The 22525-nt window shown below is 41.1% G+C and overlaps 2 protein-coding genes and 1 long non-coding RNA gene across 3 annotated transcripts in view; 1 reads left to right on the top strand and 2 right to left on the bottom strand.

Moving 5' to 3' along the window:
- LOC136183144 (uncharacterized) overlaps positions 1 to 22525 on the bottom strand; it is a 178877-nt gene that overhangs the window by 127224 nt on the left and 29128 nt on the right. The window lies entirely within an intron of this gene.
- On the bottom strand, positions 35 to 13844 carry LOC110001639 (MOB kinase activator 1B). Its single transcript, XM_020657126.3, has 6 exons — positions 13550 to 13844; positions 10062 to 10228; positions 8321 to 8414; positions 6898 to 7031; positions 2293 to 2456; positions 35 to 1994 (listed from the first exon to the last, which is right to left on the bottom strand). The coding sequence occupies exons 1-6, from the start codon at positions 13561 to 13563 to the stop codon at positions 1917 to 1919; spliced, it is 651 nt and encodes a 216-aa protein (XP_020512782.1). The 5' UTR covers positions 13564 to 13844; the 3' UTR covers positions 35 to 1916.
- The window catches only part of tnpo1 (transportin 1), a gene marked incomplete in the record, with an annotated part of 32072 nt that continues 26298 nt past the window's right edge, over positions 16752 to 22525 (top strand). The window contains 4 exon segments of the mRNA XM_065965747.1: positions 16752 to 16902; positions 17044 to 17167; positions 19439 to 19514; positions 20831 to 20980. Coding sequence (XP_065821819.1) covers positions 17063 to 17167; positions 19439 to 19514; positions 20831 to 20980 — 331 coding nt within the window.

The raw sequence follows: 22525 nt of genomic DNA, 5'->3' as shown, positions 1-22525 counted from the left end.
CAGAGTTCAGTCTCCACAATAAAGACACACTTCATTCAAAGAGTCAAGACCACCTTTATTTGCCTTGTAAACAGCATAAATCAATTCAGTAGCATTGAAAACCCCCTACCAAGCCATTATTTACAAACATTTCATCAATTCTTACAGCAGAGGAGGAAAAAACCTGGAGGCAAAAAAGGCTATGTTACGGGCATTTCATGACGATAAGACGCTTTCAGGATGACCCATTTATTTATTACACTTTCAGATATCTGGTGAGCAGTAACATTCATAATAGTTAGCTAAGGAAGAAGGGGGGGGGGGGGGAGTACTCAACAGTTAAAACAAACTATATATCATATCTCAAATAAGGGGGGGAGGGGGGAAGCAGCCTCGAAAAAGACTCGATGCATTCTTTAAACCAAAAAAGCTACCACTCCATGCGCGCTGGAAATTCCTCTCAACCCTTTTTAGTATTTACATGTGTGCGTTCAAGTTTGACACCGCTCGGACAGATTTCAGATCAGAAGATGATGTACAAAACGTTCACCAATCGTGAAAGAGAAGCATTTTTTTTTATATTTCTATCACACACCAAAAAAGAATATTAAAGTATGAGCCGACGGGTAAACTTGTTTTTAGTGTCAATCATTGCATAGTAAACTACACTTTGAGATCGGGGGAGGGGGCGGGGCCATGCATCTGCTCACGTCGTACAAAAAAAGGTGGCAGCCAATCGCAGCGGAGGTTAAGCAACTCGACATTCATTTTTTTTTGGGGGGGGGATTGCGACGGGAAGGGAACAAAAACCGATGATCAGTCACGACTTCTCACAAAGCACGGCCTACGCAGAATAAAACATTCAAAGGCGAGAAAGAGGTCAGGAAAGACTCATTGTTCAAAGTGCTTTATGGCTTTGTGAGCTAAGCAAAGGGATGCAGCAGACTCCAATTCAAAATGCTTGTTTTTTTTAATTTTTTTTAAACACACATGGCGGACATTTATGTACAATTTAAGTTTTTTAGATCCCTTGAAGACTCCTCCTTTAAAAACGTCTCTACTCAAAAAAAATTTGGAGGAAAACTCGTCGCTAGAAAACTCAATTTAATGTCCCTGCTGCTAGCGATGTGACAATATCCTCTCGCCTCGCTTCTATGTCCGACACATTCATTGATCATAATCTGCACATGACACTTCATCGAGAGACGATCTTAATATGATTGGTTAAGAAGGTTTTGTTACAGTACAAATAGAAAATTGGGCAGAACATCCACAAACTAAAAAAACAAAAAAAAAAGGGGGGGAGGAGGCGGGATGTAAAACTGAATGTTTTCTTGATGCGGTGTGTATGGCCTTTATGTTCGCACAGTTCTCACTGTTGATATAGGGCGTTTACGAGCCATGTTAGGCACTTAGGATTATTCTGTGTTTAAAAGGTGAGGGCGATCGCGGCTAGCAGACGGGCGTCCCAGCTTCTTTGATATCGGTTAATGGTGAAAAATAACGAGCTAAAAAGGCTGGCTTCCACTCTCGCCACAGCGACATCGAAGGAGAGCAGGAAAAAAAACGTCCAGAAATCCAAGAGAGAAGAAGAATATCTGTGTGGTAGGATAGAAAACTAAAGATCATTTTGTCTATATTATCCCAAAGGTAAGCCGTGAGTGAATACTGGGGATCTGTCCATAAAGCTAAAAACTATTCTCTCTCTGTTAGGTTTCATCTGTGGATCCATTACGAGTGTAATCCCTGATTGCATTAGTCCTGGTGCCTTAAACCTATCAAGACCCCTCTCCTTCTTCCTGGCCTTGTTAAAAACATTTCCCCAAATGGAAATATAGTATATACTGCATACGTACAGCCAGGGTGGTGGGGGAGGGGAGGGGGGGTATCTGTGCAAAAAACTAGAAGACCAATAAAATTAAAGGTTACATCGCTGTTTATCTGTCCTTGGTTGTCAGTTTTTCAATCAGCTCCTGAAGCGGGACGAGCTCTTTCCTGTCAATGAGGTTGAACTCCTGAAAAAGAGGAAAAAGGAAACAGAGTAAAAATCTGATTACGCACTTTGTGCACAAAACTCCTGCACCTCGGTTACTGAATGCGGAACAGAGAGGGGATTACTCCGTCCCCCTCATCACACCTCCATGACATTTAAAAAAAAAAAAAAAAAAAAGAATTTCTATCACAAGTTGTAAAAAAATGTTTCTACTGTGATTTATCATTTTTCTTCTCAGGCAGATACTGAAAGTTTGATTCTTAACCTTCTGACATCGCCTGTGCCTAAAAAGGATCCTGAAAGTGTCGGAGTTTCTTTACCTGAACGAAGAAGATAAAGTGTTTGAAGGACGTGTTGAGGTGGGCCTCCTCCTGCAGCTGCATGACAGAGTCAAAGTGCTGGTGGTAGATGTGAGCGTAGACCCTGAAGAGACGCTTCAGGATCGTCTTTGCAACAGACATGAAGTTTCGCTTGAAGGGGACGCCTTGGAAACAAGAGGGCAGAAAATAAGAGCAATTAATAAATAAATAAAAAAACATTACAAGAGTAACAGATGTGCAGGTGATCATTCTCTCAGATGTCAAGGCGATCGTCTCGCAAAAAGACAAGGCGGTTGGTAAAAGTTTCAGACCACAGAAAGGCTGTAAAAAAAAAAAAAATAGCTTTCAAACGCTGGAAGGTGTCAGAGTAGTTTTTTCAAAGAATGGCTTTCCTTCAGGGTTACCAATTATAAAAGTACAAGCATGCTGTTTAGATTAATTCTAATCCTGAAAACACAAACAAGAAAAGGAGCAGATCTCGGCCACAGCTGCCCTCGTGTGTGAAGTGGCTTACATCATCTGCATTGTTTGGGAACTTGTGTTAAAGAAAACACAATTGCCACAATAAGTGTAATAATCACATTTTACAGAAAAGTTTATACGCCAGGTGATCATGTTTCTGGTTAGCTGCTTGCTTAGCATTACAAGCTAGCAGTCAGCTTCAAAATCTTTGAACTTTCAATAATAAAAAGGGAGGTGTGACTGCTGCCATGCCAGGTGCACAATGCAAGAAAACAAAGTTGTAACTATCACTCTGCACTCAGCAGGACACAGTGAGAGCAGCCGTTGACTGTTTGTTAGCGTCCAACTCCTGAGAGAGTTCCCATCATGTTTACGACCTTCCCAGTTTCCAGTTTGACACTCAGGAGAGCACACCTGCTGGCTGTGGACAAAGTTCATGTGATTGGCCTTAAATAAATAAAAGCACTGCAGAAGTGCGATTGATCAAGTAATTAAGTCAGTCCCCATCAGAGCTCTTAACATGTCCAATTTTCGGGGGGAACCGTTAGCATAGTGGTCAGTGCACGCTCCATGCAGGAAGGCTTAAAGTCCTCAAAGCAGGGGGGCCACAGTTGGAATCTGACCTGTGGCTCTTTTCCTGCATGTCATTCCTTACAATCCCTCTCCCTAATATCTGACTATCCACTGGCATATCTTTAAAAAATAAAAGGCATAAAACACCCAAAATTAAACCTAATAAAAGTCAATTTTTACAGCAGAAATAATAAAGGCAATGCAGAGGTGCAAAAAAACTGCAGTTCCTCATTTGTCCACTTGAGGCTGGCTCCAGAAATGAGTAAATCCTGATCAGAGTTCATATTAAAAAAAGGTATTTTCTACAGCTGAAATAAACATGTTTACAGCCTGGGTCAAACTCAGTTTTGGTCTCTTTTGCTAATTTCTTTGTGCATTAGGAGGTTATATTGAGTTTTGCATAATTAGGGGCGTGGCTGATTTGACTGACAGGATGGTTGGCGAGTTGTAGCAGTTTGCCAGGAGGCTTCAGATCTGCCTCATCTCCAACTCTTGGCCTGTTTTTAAAGGTCCCATATTATGCTTTCTCTGGTTTTATCTGCTCTTCAGTGTGTTTTCCAAGTGTCCTGTGCATGTTTAGGCAGGCTTCTCCTACGTCCTCCTGTTAGCTGTAGCATTAGCCGCATGTAACGCTCGGTTCTAGCCCCCCGCGTCATTGTCAGTGTGACATCACTGATCTAAGTCCATTGGCTCGTTGTGGCCCTGCAGCTCATGTTGAATTTTCCGAGACGCGTGCTGAGCAACTGACCAATAACGACAGAGCGGATCGGCAGACCAATCAGAGCAGACTTGGCCCACGTGGGGTCTAACAGTGTGGGCTCAGCAGAGTGTAGCTGACAGACTCAGAGCGTAGAGGGAGCAAGGAGGAGCAGTTCATGAAAACAGACACTTTTTTATAACTTTAACTATTGTGAACGTACAAAAGTAGGAACATAGATTAAATATAAAGAACCCCAAAAAGGGCAAAATATGACCTCTTTAAAATAGCCGGAGGTTAGTTGGAGCGAGCATTTCCAATGTGGCAAACACCATTGTTGGGATTCACAACACCTTTTCAAAAACCAATGGGTGACGTCACTGTTACCACGTCCATGTTTTATACAGTCCATGGTACAGACAGAGAGTGATGATGGCCTGACACTAAACCATTATGTTATTATTAGAATGATTTAATCTCAAAGTTTGATCAGTTTCCTGACAATGAGTCCTTTTGGTGTTGGGCCATAAAGGGACCCTTAAGATTAAGAACGACCGACTGAAATTAAAAGAAGCAGCCAAAAAATTCATCCAACAAATCTCTCAAGCTGTGCATGACTTTTCCCCTTCTCTCTCCATTTCCCCTGTTCATCCCAACAAACCGCAAAAACTCTGAAAGCAAATGAAGGCAGCAGCAGCTCCAGCACGTTCTCTGGATTTCTTAACAGGCAGGCCACGGCACGATTTCAGGGAAGTGCAAACTGTCTGGACTGTGGCAGGGAACAACTCCATGGTAACGCTGTTTTCATCTGTAGTTAGAAAGGTGTGAAGTTGTTCCAACAGAACTGCTGCTCTCTCTCCACTCTCCAGACATGAGGAGCAGTTATCCAGTGACTCAGTGCACAGTAAAGCCTGAACAGTTTTTAAATCCTACACAATTTATCACACACATGAGGAGAGAGATAGATATTCTCTATATCTCAAGCATGCACAAACTACATGATATGAAAATAATTGCACAAAACATACTGCTGGTTTATATTAAGATTAGCGTGCCCGGAGGAGGAACGCACCACCTCACAGGGCCTCGCGTATACCACTCACAAAACAAACTAATCTGGGCAAATAATTGGTTCCAAGCAGCCCCCAGTCTGGAACACCCCACCACTGTCGTGAAGGTCTGAGCCAGCCGTAATGGGTCACAGAAACCTTGTTGACAGCTTCTTGCAAAAGAGCACAGAAAGCTACAGCATAATTCAAGATAAGATATTTCTAAATTTAGCTGAAGGACTAAATGGTTAAATGTTGAAACCCTCACTAGTTCAGCACCAGAAATACTAGTCGGTTAAAGTTATTATTAATATTTTTATTAATGTAGGCACTGAATGCTGGTTAAATGCCGTGTCCAAGCTGTAACGCAGCCATCTGCCACTAGTCGGGGCTGTAGCTCTGTTTAAGGGGCTGTCTACTCCCCGCTCTACTGCCTGGATGTAAACCAGCACAGTGGACGGAGGGGATCTCGCAGGAGCAGTTTGGCAGTATTTTGATCCAGAAAATGGAGACTGCTGTATGTAGACTGTGTCCGGTTAGACTGAGGTACAACCACATTCAGCACAAGTACGTGGACGTTTACATGCAAGGAGAACCGAAGGCTACCATCGCTAATGTTTTTCACACTCAGCAAAACCAATTGATGTGATCCTGTGCTCGGCCGTTTTGTGTAGAAGGACGAGTCAACCAGTCAAAATTTCTACTTTGTGTTTAATCGGCATTGAAATTAGTTTCCAGGAACATCCCTAATTAAAAGACACACTGTAGGTTTTTTGATTGCTTCTTAATGACAGTAAATGAGATGTTTTGTTTCAGCTGCTGCATGAAAATGTACCACTCCTGGGTCGCCTAGCGGTTACGTTGCGCACCCCATGTACAGAGGCTATAGTCCTCTTAGCAGCAGCTGTGGGTTCCAATCTGACCTCAGCCCTTTTCTGAATGTCACCCCCCCCCCCCCCACTCTCTTCTCCCAACATTTTACTGTTTCTCTTAAGCTGTCCCATCCATTAGAGGCAAAAGGCCCAAAAAAGAAAAAGATACCACTCTTCACAGCGGAGCATCTTCATTCATTAGCTCCCTCCATGGAGATGTACTGAGGCACAAACGAGACAAGTATTTGAGCTGGCTGCCTTCCAGCTCTATAAGGGTTCAAACCCGTGACAGCACAGGCCTCAGCTGGTTGGGAGGCTGAGCTCTCTGCTGGCATGTATGCAAATGCCAACTCCTTTTTAATGACCCTGTGCATTGCTAACCAAAGTAAATTCATGATACCATCATCTGGAAGTGTTTGTAGAATATGTTACCACTGGTTATGCAAATCGACAAAGACACATTATTTTCATGTGCTTTCCTGCTGATAGGTCGGATGATCTCCCCCGAAGGCTTCGCTAATAATAGGCCTGTTTATTTTTCCACATGACACACAAACCTCCCTTCACATTTCAAGCTCAGAAATGTGATCAAAATCACAAAGGAGAATGTCTACAAGTTGATTTACATTTTATCAGTTTTAACTTCCATTCACTTTGCATGGCAGTTTCACTTCAGTGTTTTTATTCTTCGTAGTAACACACAACTTTTCATTGCACATTTTTTCACATTTCTCACAGAAGAAATGTGAAATGTCATCGACTTTAGAGCACTGATAGAAACCTCAGTGTGACACATTAGAGAGAGAGAGAGAGAGAGAGAGAGAGAGAGAGAGAGAGAGAGAGAGAGAGAGAGAGAGAGAGAGAGAGAGAGAGAGAGAGAGAGAGAGAGAGAGAGAGAGAGAGAGAGAGAGAGAATGACTGATGGGTTTGATATAACGGACACAGCGCTTACCGATCTTGGAAGGGAAAAGGGTCTCGTCATCCAGCTGGTCCTGCACCCAGGTCATGAGGTAATCAATATACTTGGGTGCAGAGCATTTGATGGGCTTCTTGATGTTGGTCCCATCGGCCCAATGGTACTCGTACCTACAGGCAGAACAAATAAACATTAGATCCTAGATGGCTGGATCCGGTACAAAAGTTTTGGGATTTCTCCAGCAGACTGCCATACATGGGCTTGACATTCACTTTTTTGCCACTGTGGCTAGGGGTTTCCCAGAAATTACAAGCCACTCAGCATTTTCACTAGCCACAATTTTGTTATTGGGAAATAATGTTTTATATGATTAACGTTGACTAAGCATGCTAAAATGACCGCTGTGCACAACCAAATCTCAACTTGACTTCCACTTTTGATTGAACAGTCTTGTCTTTTCTTTGTCTCCTCTTCCTTTTCAGTTTCATCGTCAGGTTTTCTCTCTTAAATGGTGAAATCGTTCCACCATTCATGTGCTTTTAGCTCCTCCCCTTTCACGTCGCCACCATGTTCACCACAGGAAGTACAGTGACTTCGGTCCCTAGCATGCAATTGGAGGCAATCGGCTTCAAGAATGGACCAATGAACAAACGATGTGTGCAGGATGTGCTCATGGGAGTGATTGTGTTGCACACCACTGCTGAAATCCACCCACATTTGGTGGTTTGGAGGCTGTTGAAGTAAAGCACTGGATGGGTTCAACTAAATCCTGCAGGCAAAGGTGCCCAGTTAAAGAACGTCCACTAAAAGTTCTTGTTGTTGCCGCAGAGAGGCTTTGATTACTGGAAGAGTGTTGCCATTTTTTAAACTAGAAACACTCTCTTTACAGCCACCAGTCTCCATTGATCAGAAAAACATTGGGGTCATATTACCCCAGAGGATGTGTGAGTTCTTCAAACTGCTGAAAAAACTTGTTGGGGTTGTATTGTCGTGTGACTTTGGTGTTTAAACTGGTTATCTATGATCCAAAACATCCAAAATGTGGAATCTGGTGGATATGAAAGCAGCCGTTTATGGTTAAAACTGTACTTTAACGCCCTTACTGTAATTCTGGCATACAGTTTTATTAACAATCAGAGCCCATTGGTGGGCAAAACAGCCAATTCTAGTGGATGTACTTTGATCTGGTGCATTTGCCAAGAGTAGATTAAGTTGCAGCACACACAGCCTGTTTGGCAGCGGCCAGCTGAAGCAATCCTTTTGTTCATGCAGACTCCAAATATCTAAAAAATAGGGCTAATTGTTACAAATACCGGAATTCTCTTTTCATTGCTGGTTACTTTCAATCTAAATCTCATGAGCTCTGTTTTACTTAAGCGATAATTTCAAGTAAAGCATCCACTGAGAAGCTAATGAGCCCAGCAGCAGGGGGGACCAAGTGTGACTGTGATAAACTTACTTGGGACCAGCAGACATGACTGGACAGCTCTCCTCTGTGCAGAAATCTGTGATAGTGCCATACAGCATGTTGATCTGGTTGAAGAAATCCACAGCTGGAGAAAAACAAAACAAAACAACATTATCAAAGGAAGAGTAGATGAGAGAAAATACCATCTGTGCCAACGGAAATAAGCTGGCATCAAGTTTCCTAGCAGCAGACCAGGACACACTCCAGTTATCTGCAAATTGAGTTATCACTCATTTTGAAAGGGCGAACAGCCAAGTTTTGCTTCCATGTGTTTGACAGATCCATTTAAAGCGTGGGCAGAGTTATTGTGGGTGTTTCAATTGCTGATGTCGCAGAGAAGAAAATAGATCCCTTTTAGTGTTTGGTCAGGTTTACAAAGTCCAAACGTTTGTGAAGATAAAGTCGATTAAGTTAGATGTTGAAGGTACCCTTTTTAAAACAGAAGATACCATGATTTTTTGTTCCGCCTATGCTTTCACACATGCACTGAAAAAACAACTTCTGACTGTCAACGCACAGTTTGTGAATTTTGCCACCAGGGGGCTCTTAATCAAAACAATAACAAAAGATGACATCGAGGCCGGCGGGGGAATCATGAGAGTGATTCTCTCTTCTTGTGTCTCTTCTTCTTGTGCATTTGAGGAAAAACACAGACAAAAGATCAAGAGATGCTCAGGAGAAACCAGCTGGATCACGAGAATTACTCATTTCAAATAATAATAAAGCGAAACCAGTATCAGTCTACCCTCTACATGTAACCTTCCCCACTGGGTTCTGGCAAAAGACCCCTGCTGCATGTCATAAGCGCCGTTACTGTCACTAACCATCACGATCAAAAATGCACAACAATAGAAGGGACAGCTCGACTAGAACAAAGGCCATGAGTTATGTAATAAGACAAGGTCATTCTAACTTCCCTTTATTGTGCAAGCTAAAACATCCATCTGTTTCTACAACCCTTTTCATGGATAGAAATAGAAGGATCACCACGGCAACAAGGGAGTGAAGTTATCTCTACAGCACACTCCAAAAAGCTTAAACATGTGTGAACTTGCTGAGTAAACATTATCTGTAAACACTGTGGAAACACACTGGACACTTATTGTCACTATTCCTTTAAGTGTCTGGTGTTTGAAAGACTTTTTAAAATGTATAAAAAAGAACAACCATGCAATATAATCCATCAAAGTCAACTCTGATTCACTTCATCAGACTCCAAGTGCAGCATGAGAGTTAAAAAACAAAGGGGGAAAATAACTTCAAATCAAATCCTTACGAAAACTCATTTAGATTTTTAAAACTAAAGCTTTGTTCAGTTGTGAATATGCCGAGTCACTGCACATCCCAAACCCCTGAAGGACACTCTGACTTGAGAGGACATTACTCTTTCACTGACCGGCCATTTGTCTACATTCAGAGGAAGGCAAACAAGGCTCCAGCAGCACAGACAATAAGGTCTATTTAACATTCACAGGGGTTTTCCCAGCATGAATGGACACAGCCTTTAGAGGGGATGCCAATACCTTACACCCTGATGTTCTACCTCGGCCGATTTTTGACATGTGGGCAATTTGAGATCTGAGGACAGCTGAGAAGAAAGTAAATATGAAAGACTAAATGTGACCGATTTTTAGCATAAAAAGGTTTGTTAAGGTGAGGTTAGCCTACCAGGAATCTAAACCTAGAAGGGTGTGTAGTAGTAAGGGTGGGGGGAGGTAAAATTGGAGCTTACTGTTGACAGCAACCCATTCATTCAAGTCTTCGCCCTCAGGCAACATGACAGCCATGCGCAGGTTTCCACTCCCCAGCGTAGCCTCGGCATGTTTCAACAGCTCATACTGATGAGAACCCTCCGGGATATTCTTCTTGGGCTTGAACGTCCGGGCTGAACGGTTTCCACTGTGAGTCATATTTCAAAAAAGAAGAAGAACAGACAAGTTGACAAATAAGGAAGATCAGTCAGATGTGATGGTGACAAATCCTGCGTTCCCCGTTCTTGTAACTCAGTTTTTTCCTAGAACGGGACAGAATCTTTTCTCTCTCTCTTTTTTTTTTTTTTTTAAAGACAAGCTGACAAAAGAGTTGAGCTCTTGGAGTTTGGAAGAATCACAGTGAAGGACCAGAACACTGGGTCTCTCTGTGTCTTTAATGAGGCCATTTGGAGAGGTGCTGTACACAATCCCACACCGGCCCATTAAACAGGAATTTCAGAGAGGCATCATCACGACATGCTGCTCTAATCAGTCCTCTTTTCAAATCAGAGGATTTACGTCCGCAAAACCAAATTCACATATGAAAATCCAACATTACTAGATTGACTTGATTTGATTTGGCAGTGGAAATCTCATGTTACAGAGACTGTAAACTTCCTTTTTCAATACCACAACAAAAAACATAGAAGATAGGCATCCAATATAAGATCATTTCCTGTTTATCAAAAGGTCAAAAAATTGCAGGCAAACTCCTGCACGCTTTCCAAATTGAACACTTTGGCAACATTTTGGTAGCTATTTTTGATTTATTGATTTCTCTCCTACGCACCGGTCTTATGACATGGATGTAGTTCTCAGAATCAGAGACCCTTTATTAATCCCGGGGAGAAATGTGGTCGTTACAGAAGCTCTCAAACGCAATATAAAATAGTAAATGACAAACTGGGTTCCCCGTGCACAGCCAACCTACACTCTCAGGCGCCGCTCGGTTGCAGGAACATACAATGAAAAATAAATCAATAATCCCTTGCACACTGGAAATGACTCTACTGTGACTTTGTTGTGAGCAAACAACGGGTTTTTCGCCTGAAGCTTCCTCAGGATCGCCCAGCGTAACATCACATGACCAGTCATCACGATTAACATCATTCTGGGTCATAGCCTCAAACGAAAACTAACCATTTGTATTAACCACACCTGTGTGGATGCTGGGTGAACCTGAGGAAGCAGCAGGTGAAACACGTTGTTCACTTACAATAAAGTAAGATTATTTATTTATTTTAATATATAAAGTAGTGACTGAGAGCCGAGTCTGATTTTTAGTTGCTTAAATCTTCGGTACTTTAAAATACTGTCGATCATTAATCGGCTCTATCGTTTTAAAAACATGTGGTGGTATCAAAAAGTATTAAACATTTTGAGCACCTTACAGGGCAGGAGATATTTTTAGATTTTGTAGCAGAACAGAGTTTAACACCCGAGGTCTTACAGTAAACTCTTCTCCATAACCTCTCCTCTAGCTTCTAATCAACTTAGCATTAAACCATTAAAGCGTCAGCTGTGGCTAATCACATGAATCAGCATCCTCGAGCCTGAAAGTCACGATGGTAAACATTAAGAGGAGGCTTTATTTAGATGCTACTGCTGGAAAACTGAAACGTAAAGTTTAAGTAGGTTGGAGATGCCCAGAAAACGGACTGGTCATAAATCAAGAACTGTAAGAGAGGAGGGCTGGGTGTCGGTCTAGTCATTGGTTATTTATCTTTATCTTCTGCTAATTATTTCATGAAACACTTAAGCTTTTAACATCGTCAGAAAATACAAGAAAATGTTGGGTTTGGTTCCCAACCTTCTTTGTCTGGTGTTGTGACTCCACTTTGACTTTACATAACTGAACATGAACTTCCAAACTCCATGTGATCTGCAGAGTCCCTCTGCACCTTTAAGAAAAAGCTAAAGACCCAGCTCTTTCATGAATACCTACTAACTTAATGATGATGGTCTCCATATTATTGATGATGATGATGGTAATGACGATGGTTTTTGTTTGATAACCACGACTTATAAGATGGTTTCTATACTGATCAGAGCTCTCAAGAACTGCCCTCAATGTTGTGCTTTGCCTCTGGTCACTTCCTGTCAGCACCTGTGTGTCCAATCAGACTCAAAGCTGATCGTTTGCTCTTACTGACATTGTTCCCTTTTTTCTAGATCCTTGCTTGTGTTGTTCTTACTCTCTGATGTATGTCGCTTTGGATAAAAGAGTCTGCTAAGTGAATTGTAGAATAACTCTGGCGACCGCAGACATCCAAAACACAAACAGCTTTTTGCTTAAAATGAATCTGTTTCTCATCATGTAATAGGTTTTTTCTACTGTGTTGCAAATAAACATTCATCTAAGACAGGGATGGGCAACTTTGGTCACAGCAAGGGGCCACATTCATTTAACTGTCACCGCCAGGGGGCCAAATTGTAGAATACAAAAACGATCACAGTCAATTATGTCTCAAATTGAACTCAACATATACCAGTGATCAAACATTATTAAGGACATATTTCTGGTTTTCGTGAATTCATGGCAGATTTTGTCATGTTTTCTTCATGTTTTGATATATAAAAATTGACCTGAGGGCCACGTTGAGGGTTGACGATGGCCGCATGAGGCCCCCGGGCCGCCAGTTGCCCACCCCTGATCTAAGACAACATCTTAAGCTTTTTCCTGTTTATTATTGTGTCCAGAGGAAGAAACAGACACAAACAGAAACTTGTTTTGACAGTTTTCTATATATTTTGTATTAATTAATAAATGCATATTGCAGACAGACCTCTAAGTCCAGGTTAGAGACTCACAGGTGAGTCCAGGTTAGAGACTCACAGGTGAGTCCAGGTTAGAGACTCACAGGTGAGTCCAGTTCATCAAACTGCAGGTGTGCTTTACACTTAACTTCTAAATGTTATTTTTCATCTCCCTCTTTTTATATTTCAGTTTCACTTGTTTATTTGTATTATTCTCTTTGTTTTAATGATTATTTAAATCTTTTTAATGATGTGTTTCTGCCCTTTGTTGTGATGCTTTTGATGCCTTGTGGTGAAGCACTTTGTTGCTGAAATGTGCGACATAAATAAACTTCTTCTGTCCTCTGGGGGGAGGATTAGCTCCCAGCAACCAGGAAATAGCCGGGCCCGCTGTTTAACACCTCTCAGACACATTACCTATTATATCACATTAATGTCGCGAATAACTTAAATGTCACATCCATTTCACATCCAGGTGTAAGTGATTTATCATCTACAATCGACTCACGCGCTGTTTTTACACAATAACGGTGAGAAAAGCAGCGCTGATCAGATTATAGATTCAGAGGTGAGTTCAGGAAGTAGTCGCAGCCCGTGTTGTGCTACAGCTAGCCGCTTAGCTAGCCATGAAAAGGCGAAGTCACTATTATGTTTCTTTTTAGAGTAAAACACTGAATGTAAAAAAAAAAACATAAGGACAATAATAACTTACAAAAGGAAGCTCATGTTTCCTCAGGACGCTGAAAATAAAAAAATAACTCTTGATAAAAAAACAAAAAATGAGCGAAGAATCAAAGTGAAGGCAGATGATTTAAATCCTGTTTCTTCTTCGCTTCCGGTTAAAGAACTTCCGGGAGAAAACAAGTCTAATAATAACGACAGTAGAGGAAATAAATAGACGTAAAGATAAGATAAAAAATGTGGATTTTAAAGGTAGACTGGTCCAGTGAACGCTGCTCTGTACGCTGAGAGGCAGCAGCGTACTGTATGTAGTGCTTACTTCTTCATCTGACGTCCAACGCGGATCTGAAGCTCTTTCTGCCGCTTGGCGCCATCTAGCGGTGAAACAAAGAACACACATTTTCTATTTTTCTTTTTTTTCCGCTTTATGGCGGTTGGCACTCACCTTGCAGGTGTATTACCGCCACCTACTGTGTTGGAGTGTACACTACAGTTCACATTTTACCTTTAAAGGTCACATATACAGTAATCGTCCTTTTCAATCAGTTTGAATTAGTCTCAGAGCTCACCAAAACATTTTGATCCTGTAATTATTATAATTATTTAATTTTCTATTATAGTATTTTTTTTAACTTAGTTTTTATTCATTTTTCTCATCAACAACAGTACAATATGGAAAATATTTCTTTTCTTTTCTTTTCCTTTTTCCAGCTGTATAGTTACATTTGGATATTAAGCAGAAATAGATTACAAAAGTAAGATACAAACCAAAATGTTCACTCCAAAGAATATACATATACACAATAATACACATAAACAAACAAGTATATAAATAAATGTTCATAAAAGTAGAGGAGAAATTAAAATCATAAAGAAAAGTTGTAATCATAAAGAAATAAATTCTAATCCACTCAAAGAAATCACGTGTCAAAGTTCAGGTGTGAAGTCAACCCCAGGGAAAAATGGTCTGCGCCCAAATTAAACAACACTCTCTATTGCATTAGTAAAGCTAGTACAGGTCTCCATCTTGTTGTGAAAGTTTCTTTTTGGAGTCTTAATTGGTATGTAATTTGTTCCATTTGGTAAATGTCCCAAACTTTCTGGATCCATATATTGTAAGTGGGAGGATCTGGTTTCAACCAGCGTATGGTGATGCACTTCAGGGCTTTAGACAACTACTTTTTGGCCCTGCCATTCAGGCCAACAGGCGTCACTCCAAGTATCGCCACCAGGGGGTCTTATGAAATGTCCTTTTGTTATTGTATTTTTTTATTTAACTGATGTAAATATGTTTGATTTTTTTTTTAAAGATTTATTTTTGGGCTTTTTGTGCCTTTAATGGAGAGACAGGACAGTTGGAAATCAGGGAGAGAGAGAGAGAGGAATGACATGCAGGAAAGAAGCCACAGGTGGGATGTGAACCTGGGCCGGCCACTTGAGACGACAGCCTCCATACATGGGCGCGCGCACTAACCACTGCGCCACCAGCGCCCCAATGTGTTTGATTTTTAACTTCTATTTTTATTTTTAATAATTACATTCCTGTTTCCTGTTTTCTTGAGCTGCTGTAATGCAAAAATGTCCCCCAATGGAGAATCAATAAAGTTTATCTTTATCTTTATTAGCATCTTCACCTCGAGATTGAAAATCAATAATGCTTCACACTGTGTGTGTTTTTAATAATACAGTGTTACAGTTCACTTAGCAGACGCTTTTATCCAAAGCGACGTACATCAGAGAGTAAGGACAGCACTAATCCATTCATACACCGCCACTGAAGCAGCCGGAGCAATTTGGGGTTAAGTGTCTTGCCTAAGGGGATCAAACCCTCGACCTTCTGGTTGAGAGGCGATGACTCTACCAAGTGAGCCACGGCCGCCCAATAATAACTGTCTTTCCACAATTGGAAGTGTACATAATGTATATACTTATTAATCTATTTCTATTGTCTTTTTCTTCCTTTATTTAATTCATGTAAAATATGTTTTTTTTTTTTTTTTACTTTTAGTTATTTTTTGCTAATTATTCCTGTTTTTTGAGCTGTTGTAACAACAAAATTTCCCCCAATGGGGAATCAATAAAGTTGATCTTATCTTATCTTATTCTAGCATCCCATAATCACCTCTTTTTCAGCCCAGTTCAGAATCATAGACTGTAAATATTGATGGAGGAAGCCTGAGTGACATCCAGCCATCTGCAGGGGGCCCATCGATGGCTGTATAATCAATCAATCGCCTCCATTATTGAGAAATCCCAGAAAGTTATGGCTGTTTCTGGCTTAAATGACCAAAAATAAGCCTCAAAGTTTCAGTCATATTATCTGTGTTGTACTCTGACGTGCGAAGGTGGACTCAACCATGTGTCCCTTCAAATGTTTTTATTCTTTTAGTCTGCCTGCCTTGTACACTACGCTTCATGATCACGTAATACATTTGCTGTATTGTACAAGAGGTGAGCGTGCTCAGGCCCGGAGGGGCCAAGCGTTCTTGCCAGTTAATGTCGAGTAAATGAGTTGCAAATGATTTTCAATCGTGGTGATATTTTTCTGCTATTGTAAAGACAGCTTCTAATAAGTTTGTTTGTGCATTTCTTAAAGGGGGCTCATTGCATTTAAAGAGACACACACACCAAAACGGAGCGTTCTGAGAGAGCTGGTTTATACAGGGTCACAAACCTCCTCTGGTGCTTGATTCATATTAATTTTGACCAAAGCACAGCACAGATGTTTCATTTAGACCACAGGGGGACTGTTTGAGAAGGTGGAGGAGGAGGATGATATGTCCTATTTTTTTATTTCTTTAATAATATAAATAAATATAAATATAATATATATATTATAATATATACATATAACAAATAAATATAATATAAATATAACTATAAATAAATATAATATAAATAAATATTATTTATTTATTTATTATATACCAACTGTCTCGACCATAACGATGACGTCACGAGCCGTGTTGCCTTTACATGCTGTCTGAAATGTGCCGTTTACTCATCGCGGTTGCTGTTCTAAACCTGTTCTGTCATATCACACATCGTATTTTCTCTCTCGTATCTACTCTGTCTCTTACTAAGAGCAGTGGCGGATTACGTATATGTAAAAAAAAAAAAAAAAAATCATAATTAATGATGGTATGCTGGTTTTGTGAGCATGTTTTGGGTCAGTACTCGTCTCGCACTAGGACCGCGCAGCCGCTTGTCAGCTGGCGCGGCAGCCCCCATATATGCGACGCGGCTCTGCATGGCCCGCAGCTTTTTTTTCTTCTTCCCAAGCTTGTTGCGAAAACGGATGTGCCTGCCGTAACAGGCCCATGTCTGAAAGCCCAGACAGACGGTCACATCTCAACAGAAAGACAGCTACACTCGGAAGAACAGGTAAACGCCTCCTTGTATCCGAAACTACAGTATCTACCCGTATCGTGTAACGTTCAGGTTCTCTCGCCTGTGCAACGTATTCGTGAGGCGTTCGCTGTCAAATCCCTCAACCTGAGCTTTCATGTTATTTTTCTTTATTCGCAGCAGCAGCAGCAGCAAGATGGAGTGTGAGTGGAAGCCAGACGAGCAGGGACTTCAACAGATTCTGCAGCTGCTGAAGGAGTCTCAGTCGCCGGATACGTCCACGCAAAGATCCGTGCAGCAAGTATCCTTCCTCATGTCGTTAATACACGTTAATTAACTTGTTATTCTTCGGTAATAATCACGTCGACTCAACAGGCTAGCTCCCTGCTAACACTAGCCTAGGTGGGCACCGTTAGGAGAAGCAGGTTACGCAGACAGGTGTTCTGCAGAGAGGTGCTGCCCTGTCGAAAAATGCAACCATAGCGAGAAACGGAGAGGCCCCCCAGAGGCGATTCTAGAGTCTGTCGGGGCCCTAGTCTGAAATCAACTGGGGGGCCCCTCCAACCAGTGTTCATCTGCATTATGTCTGCCAGCTGATGCTTTCTCCTCTTCCAGTGTTTATTTTTTTTGAATCTCACAAAAACAGCCTCTAAAGTCCTCTACAGTTTTCTTCGGTGACATTCATTGACAAGCTTTGGTTTGGGGGCCCCTTGAGGGAGGTTTCCTACTGTCATTGGGAGCAAGAAAACGGGAGTCGTGCTTTGGTGCTCTATGAAAAAAAAATTGGTTTAGATTTTAGTAGGAAGTTTAATATTGATGGACAAAAATAATGCTCCCTGTCTTGCACAGAGTGGCATGGTAGCACATTTTTGATGGGTAGCAGTATTTGACAGTACACCTAGTTAGTGTTTTTATCTCCCTTAAGCTAAACATGCTACATGCATGATTGAAAACCTTCTCCTGATTTCACATCAGAGTTTCTCAAAAGGACTAAATGATGTTAATGATGAAATAAAATAATGACGTAGTGCTGAAAATGTCCTCCAGAAAAGAGTGGGAAACCCCGATGATGCTCCGGTGGAAATAATAATGAAGTTAACAGCCCGTTCATTCATGCATCAACATTGTAGAACATCATCCTCAACCTAATCTCCTAAACCAGCTGCACTGTTGAGTATTTAACGAGCTTATAGATAAACATGATATTATTTTTACACCGTGATCGTTGGTATAAAATGTGAAACTACGTCCGTAAAGATGACAACAAGACTGTGAACATGTTGACACTAAAACCTGCACAGTGGCAGAAATCAGCCGTGTTTCCATCATGTTTACTGGTTTTGGTTTTCATGCTGGTGCTCAAGTGCAACATCTACTGGATCAAAAAAAAAAAGTGGCTCATTCTTCCTTTAAATAAAAAATGTTGAACTAATATGTGAATACGTTTTAAATACAGTAAAATACCTCTTTTAAATGAACCCACCCATCTGTTGCCATAGTAACATAATTGATAAGAATGTGTATTTCAGCATCTGTTGCGCTCCTCAGCACTGCGCTGTTGTGTTATGCAGGAAGGTATTTATTAGTTAATTTAATTTTAAAGGTTAAGTGTCTTTCTCAAGGACACATCGGACATGTGGCTGCAGGAGCAGGGGATCAAACCCTCGACTTTCCGGTTGAGACAATGACACCCCATAAATCATACAATTAGATTAAATTATTTACCAATAACGGATATAAGATAAGATAAGATAATCCTTTATTTATCCCACAACGGGGAAATTTACGGTGTTACAGCAGCAAAGATTGCAAACATAAAGTGAACACAGTACACAATTTAAATTTAAAAAAATGTACACTAAATAGATAGATACCACAATATAGATTTTAAAAAATATCCCTCCTCTATAAGGGTTATAAAATCATGTTTCTAGCTTTCTTTTTATGCACGTTTGAGTCATTCCTGATAGCTGTATCGCTATAGAGCAGATCTAGTTTATTGTTATACTAATGTTCTATTAATGGTGATAGGAAAGTTTCCTCATCCTTTTAGTATTTCTCTAAAGGAATCACAGATCCTCAAATGTAGAAAAGAGGACGCATTAGTGTTGAATTTGAAGACTTCTGAGTCTCTCGTCTCGCTCCTGCACGTCAAATCAACTCCTCGGTGTTAAAACAGAAGTCACCTCGTACTTCATCACAGAGAACAGTTGTGATCCACACGGCTCCACGCTGCTGCTCCGTATGCTTTCTATCCGGCCGCACGCTGAGCCTCGTAAGATTCTGCTTATGTAACGCGTCGTATGCACTGCATCATTAACTCATAGACGGGCCTGTAAACACACCATCTGGCTGCAGACGCACTGGAGTAAGCCTCGTCATATGACATATTTACGACCTCGCTGACCTCCGCACACACACACACACATGCTGTGACACGGTCACACTAAACCTGCATCTATATACTCACATGGAAGTGTTTGCTGTGAAACGATTGCAGCGTAAATATGCTTTAAATGTTTTTTTAACACGCTGAGTGCACAGTTGTCTTCCTCAACCGCTTTTTCCACAGAGACTGGAGCAGCTGAACCAGTTCCCAGACTTCAACAACTACCTGATATTTGTTTTGACAAAGTTAAAATCAGAAGGTAAGCTCTCCGCCTGTCTGTCGGTGTCCGTTTGTCTCTTTGTCATACCTGCTCTGTTTTTCTTAAAGCACCTGGTGGTAGCCGACAGTGTGACCGTCAGGCATGTCAACATAGGTCTGTGTCGGCCGTGACTCGGCTCTGACCCGATGCCATCTTCAACCACAGATGATGTGGCACTGAGAATATGGGTCACTCTAATTTTAAACCCTAATTCTTGGCAACTCTCGACTCTTGGGCTTGAACATCGGAGGGGGGAGGGGATGGGAGGGGGGGAGGGGATGGGAGGGGGGGAGGGGGGTGGTAGCTGATATTATGGGTGATGTTAAAACATTTTAGGAAACAGATTAGAGCTGCATGCTATGAGGAAAAATATGTGATAACACTGATAGATACTGGGATGATGATGTGAGGTGTGATGAACAAATATGTCTATCTGCTGTTCGACATGCTTCTCCTGAATACAAAAAATTGGCCGCTAAATTGGCACCAATTAATCTGAGGGTAGCTTTTTAGCTATCTTAAACTTCCTCTGACTGCATCAAAAGGATCTTGAATCACAGCTTTTATACCCAGGCATCCATCCTCTAGTTAAAATATAAAGAGGGCGTGGCTTCTTTTACATAAAGTATTTTTTTTGGTGCCATATAACACGCCAAAATTGCAATTAAAGGTGCAGTATGTAACTCTGACACCTAGTGGTTAAAATGGGCACTGCAGTCCAGATTCAAAACATCATAGAGAGCTGTCTCCCCCACCTCCTCTCTAGAGTGGATGCTCACTCAGGTCACCATGTGGTGGACTCTGAAGCTTCAGTGTTTATCCAGCTCTGCATGGGTCTGTAAACCTTTCTGTGTTCTAACCTCTCTCCATTTTTCAAAAGCATCTCCAATATTGATCCTAGTTTGAGCACGTTTCTGCTCGTGGAGCTTATTAGAAACATGCAGAGGCTTTTTAGGTCGGGTACAATCACTTCTATCTGAACCACTTCTCTTGACCCGCTTCCATCGCTGCAACACCTGTTGACCTGATAACTGCTCTCATATCTGTAAAACCGAGGGGTGTCCAAAACGGCCGTGTGAGGGTGCCTTCAAACCTTCTCTGGTCCAAACAAATCCAGAGCATTCAGGAGCAGAATCTAAAGTTAGAAGGAGGACAAGTTTTTGCAGCATTTATTTTTTAGCTTCTTCTTAGTTACAGTAAATCTCTGTTTTTGTGTTTCTTGTCTCTTTCAGTAAATTTGTCCTCAACTTAAAAGTCTTTTTTACCTTTTTTATTCCTGTTTTTGTTTCTCTCTCTCTCTCTCTCCGCCCCCGCAGATGAACCGACGCGGTCCCTGAGTGGATTGATTCTGAAGAACAATGTGAAAGCCCACTATCAGAACTTCCCTAACGGCGTGTCTGATTTCATCAAGAGCGAGTGCCTCCAAAACATCGGAGACTCGTCGCCCCTCATCCGGGCCACCGTCGGTACGTTTCATACCTCTGGGTCCAACAGATGCTTCGGCGTGCTTTCTAAGATTTGTTTACTCATCTAAAAAAAAAAAACCCAAAGAACTCTCGCAATAAGAGGAACCAGATTAGAAGAACGCGAATACACAAAGGAAATTAAAAATATATGGAGCTGTGGCTGTTATTGAACGTTGAATCTGTTGTGCATGAATCCTTAGATGGAGTCTCTGGAGGTCGAGTTTATTACTTTTCTGTTTAAGAGGAATAAAACTTTTGCATTATATGCATCAGTCCACTCGAGACAGGCTTCAAACACAACACATCTTTAGAAGCATAAACACGACCTTAACTTTATGGGTGTTTTCCAGACATATCAGTACTCGTGTATGGAAGCGACTAGTGATCAGAATTCAAATGATAAAGCTAATTTGAAAATGAAAATGCATTAATAGAAATGCTTTTTCAGTTTCAGAATAAGGGTGTATTATTTGACTTAAAAATAAAATTATGACTAATTTATCTAATTTGCATTTTAGTTTTCAGCTTCAAAAATGCACATTCTTTGACTAAATTAAAATGAAGAAGAAAATGACATTTTTAAAAAAATGCCCCGATAAATTTGTATCATAATTCAAATGAAATTGCTAATTTTAAAATGAAAATACAGGAACAGAAACAAGTTTTCATTTTCAGAATATAGTTGCATTATTTGACCTAAATTTAAAATGAATATTCAGTCATCCAGTTTGCATTATAGTTGAGCTCTGTTATCAGGTTCTTCACCCACCGTGACTCCAGAGTTAACAATCCTCTCTGCGTCGTCTGCAGCACGCTCTTATCTCTCCGACAACTCGAATGCAAAGAATCCCTTTTCCTTATTTGTCTTTATAAATAGATTAAAAGTCATATTGTGTAAATGTGAGGTTGTCTAGTTACTAATCAAACAGTGCATAATCTTTCAGCAGATAGCGCCCTCTTCTGGTTTAAAGACTTTATATGTGATTTTTTTGATCCAGCAGATGTCGCCCTTGAGCACCAGCATGAAACCAAAACAACTTGCGCTGCATTGTTGTGTTAGCATGCTAATGCTAGTGATCTTTATTATGCTGGTATCTTCACACTGCATGTAAATTTACCTGAAATGAGCGTGATCTAGAAACACAGTTAAGCAGTGAGTACAGTATGTTATTCTTCTTTTCTCTAGTCCCTCAATTAAACAACTTTTATACACGAGGGGAGGAGTCAGCCGGCCGTCCCGGCGATGTAAACAAAGTGAAGATAGGACTCTGAAAACATCACAGACAGTGGGACTCAGGTGTTACACCCATTGTAGACAGTCATGACTCACAGAGTTATTTTCAGAGGATATACTTGATTTCTACATTCAAGTGTGAAAAATCACATATAAAGCCTTTAAGGAAAGAGTATTTCAGAGGTTAGCGATGTCCCCTCACAGCGAGGAGGTTCCTGGTTTGAATCCCCGTCTGACAGGAGCCTCTCTGTGTGGAGTCTGCATGTTCTCCTCGTTCCTGTGTGGGTTCTCTCCTGCGTCCTCCCACAGTC

Source organism: Labrus bergylta, chromosome 17 (genome assembly GCF_963930695.1).
Source record: "Labrus bergylta chromosome 17, fLabBer1.1, whole genome shotgun sequence".
In the NCBI taxonomy this organism is placed as follows: domain Eukaryota; kingdom Metazoa; phylum Chordata; class Actinopteri; order Labriformes; family Labridae; genus Labrus; species Labrus bergylta.
Note: the sequence above shows the minus strand (reverse complement) of the source record. Positions and strands in the feature narration are given on the sequence as shown.

Excerpts from the sequence above, each read along its gene's own strand:
- LOC110001639 (XM_020657126.3), bottom strand. Across the intron at positions 7,032-8,320 it reads GTCATGTCTGCTGGTCCCAA|GTACGAGTACCATTGGGCCG; the intron begins GTAAGTTTATCA and ends TTCTGCCTGTAG. Across the intron at positions 1,995-2,292 it reads ACTTTATCTTCTTCGTTCAG|GAGTTCAACCTCATTGACAG; the intron begins GTAAAGAAACTC and ends CCTCTTTTTCAG.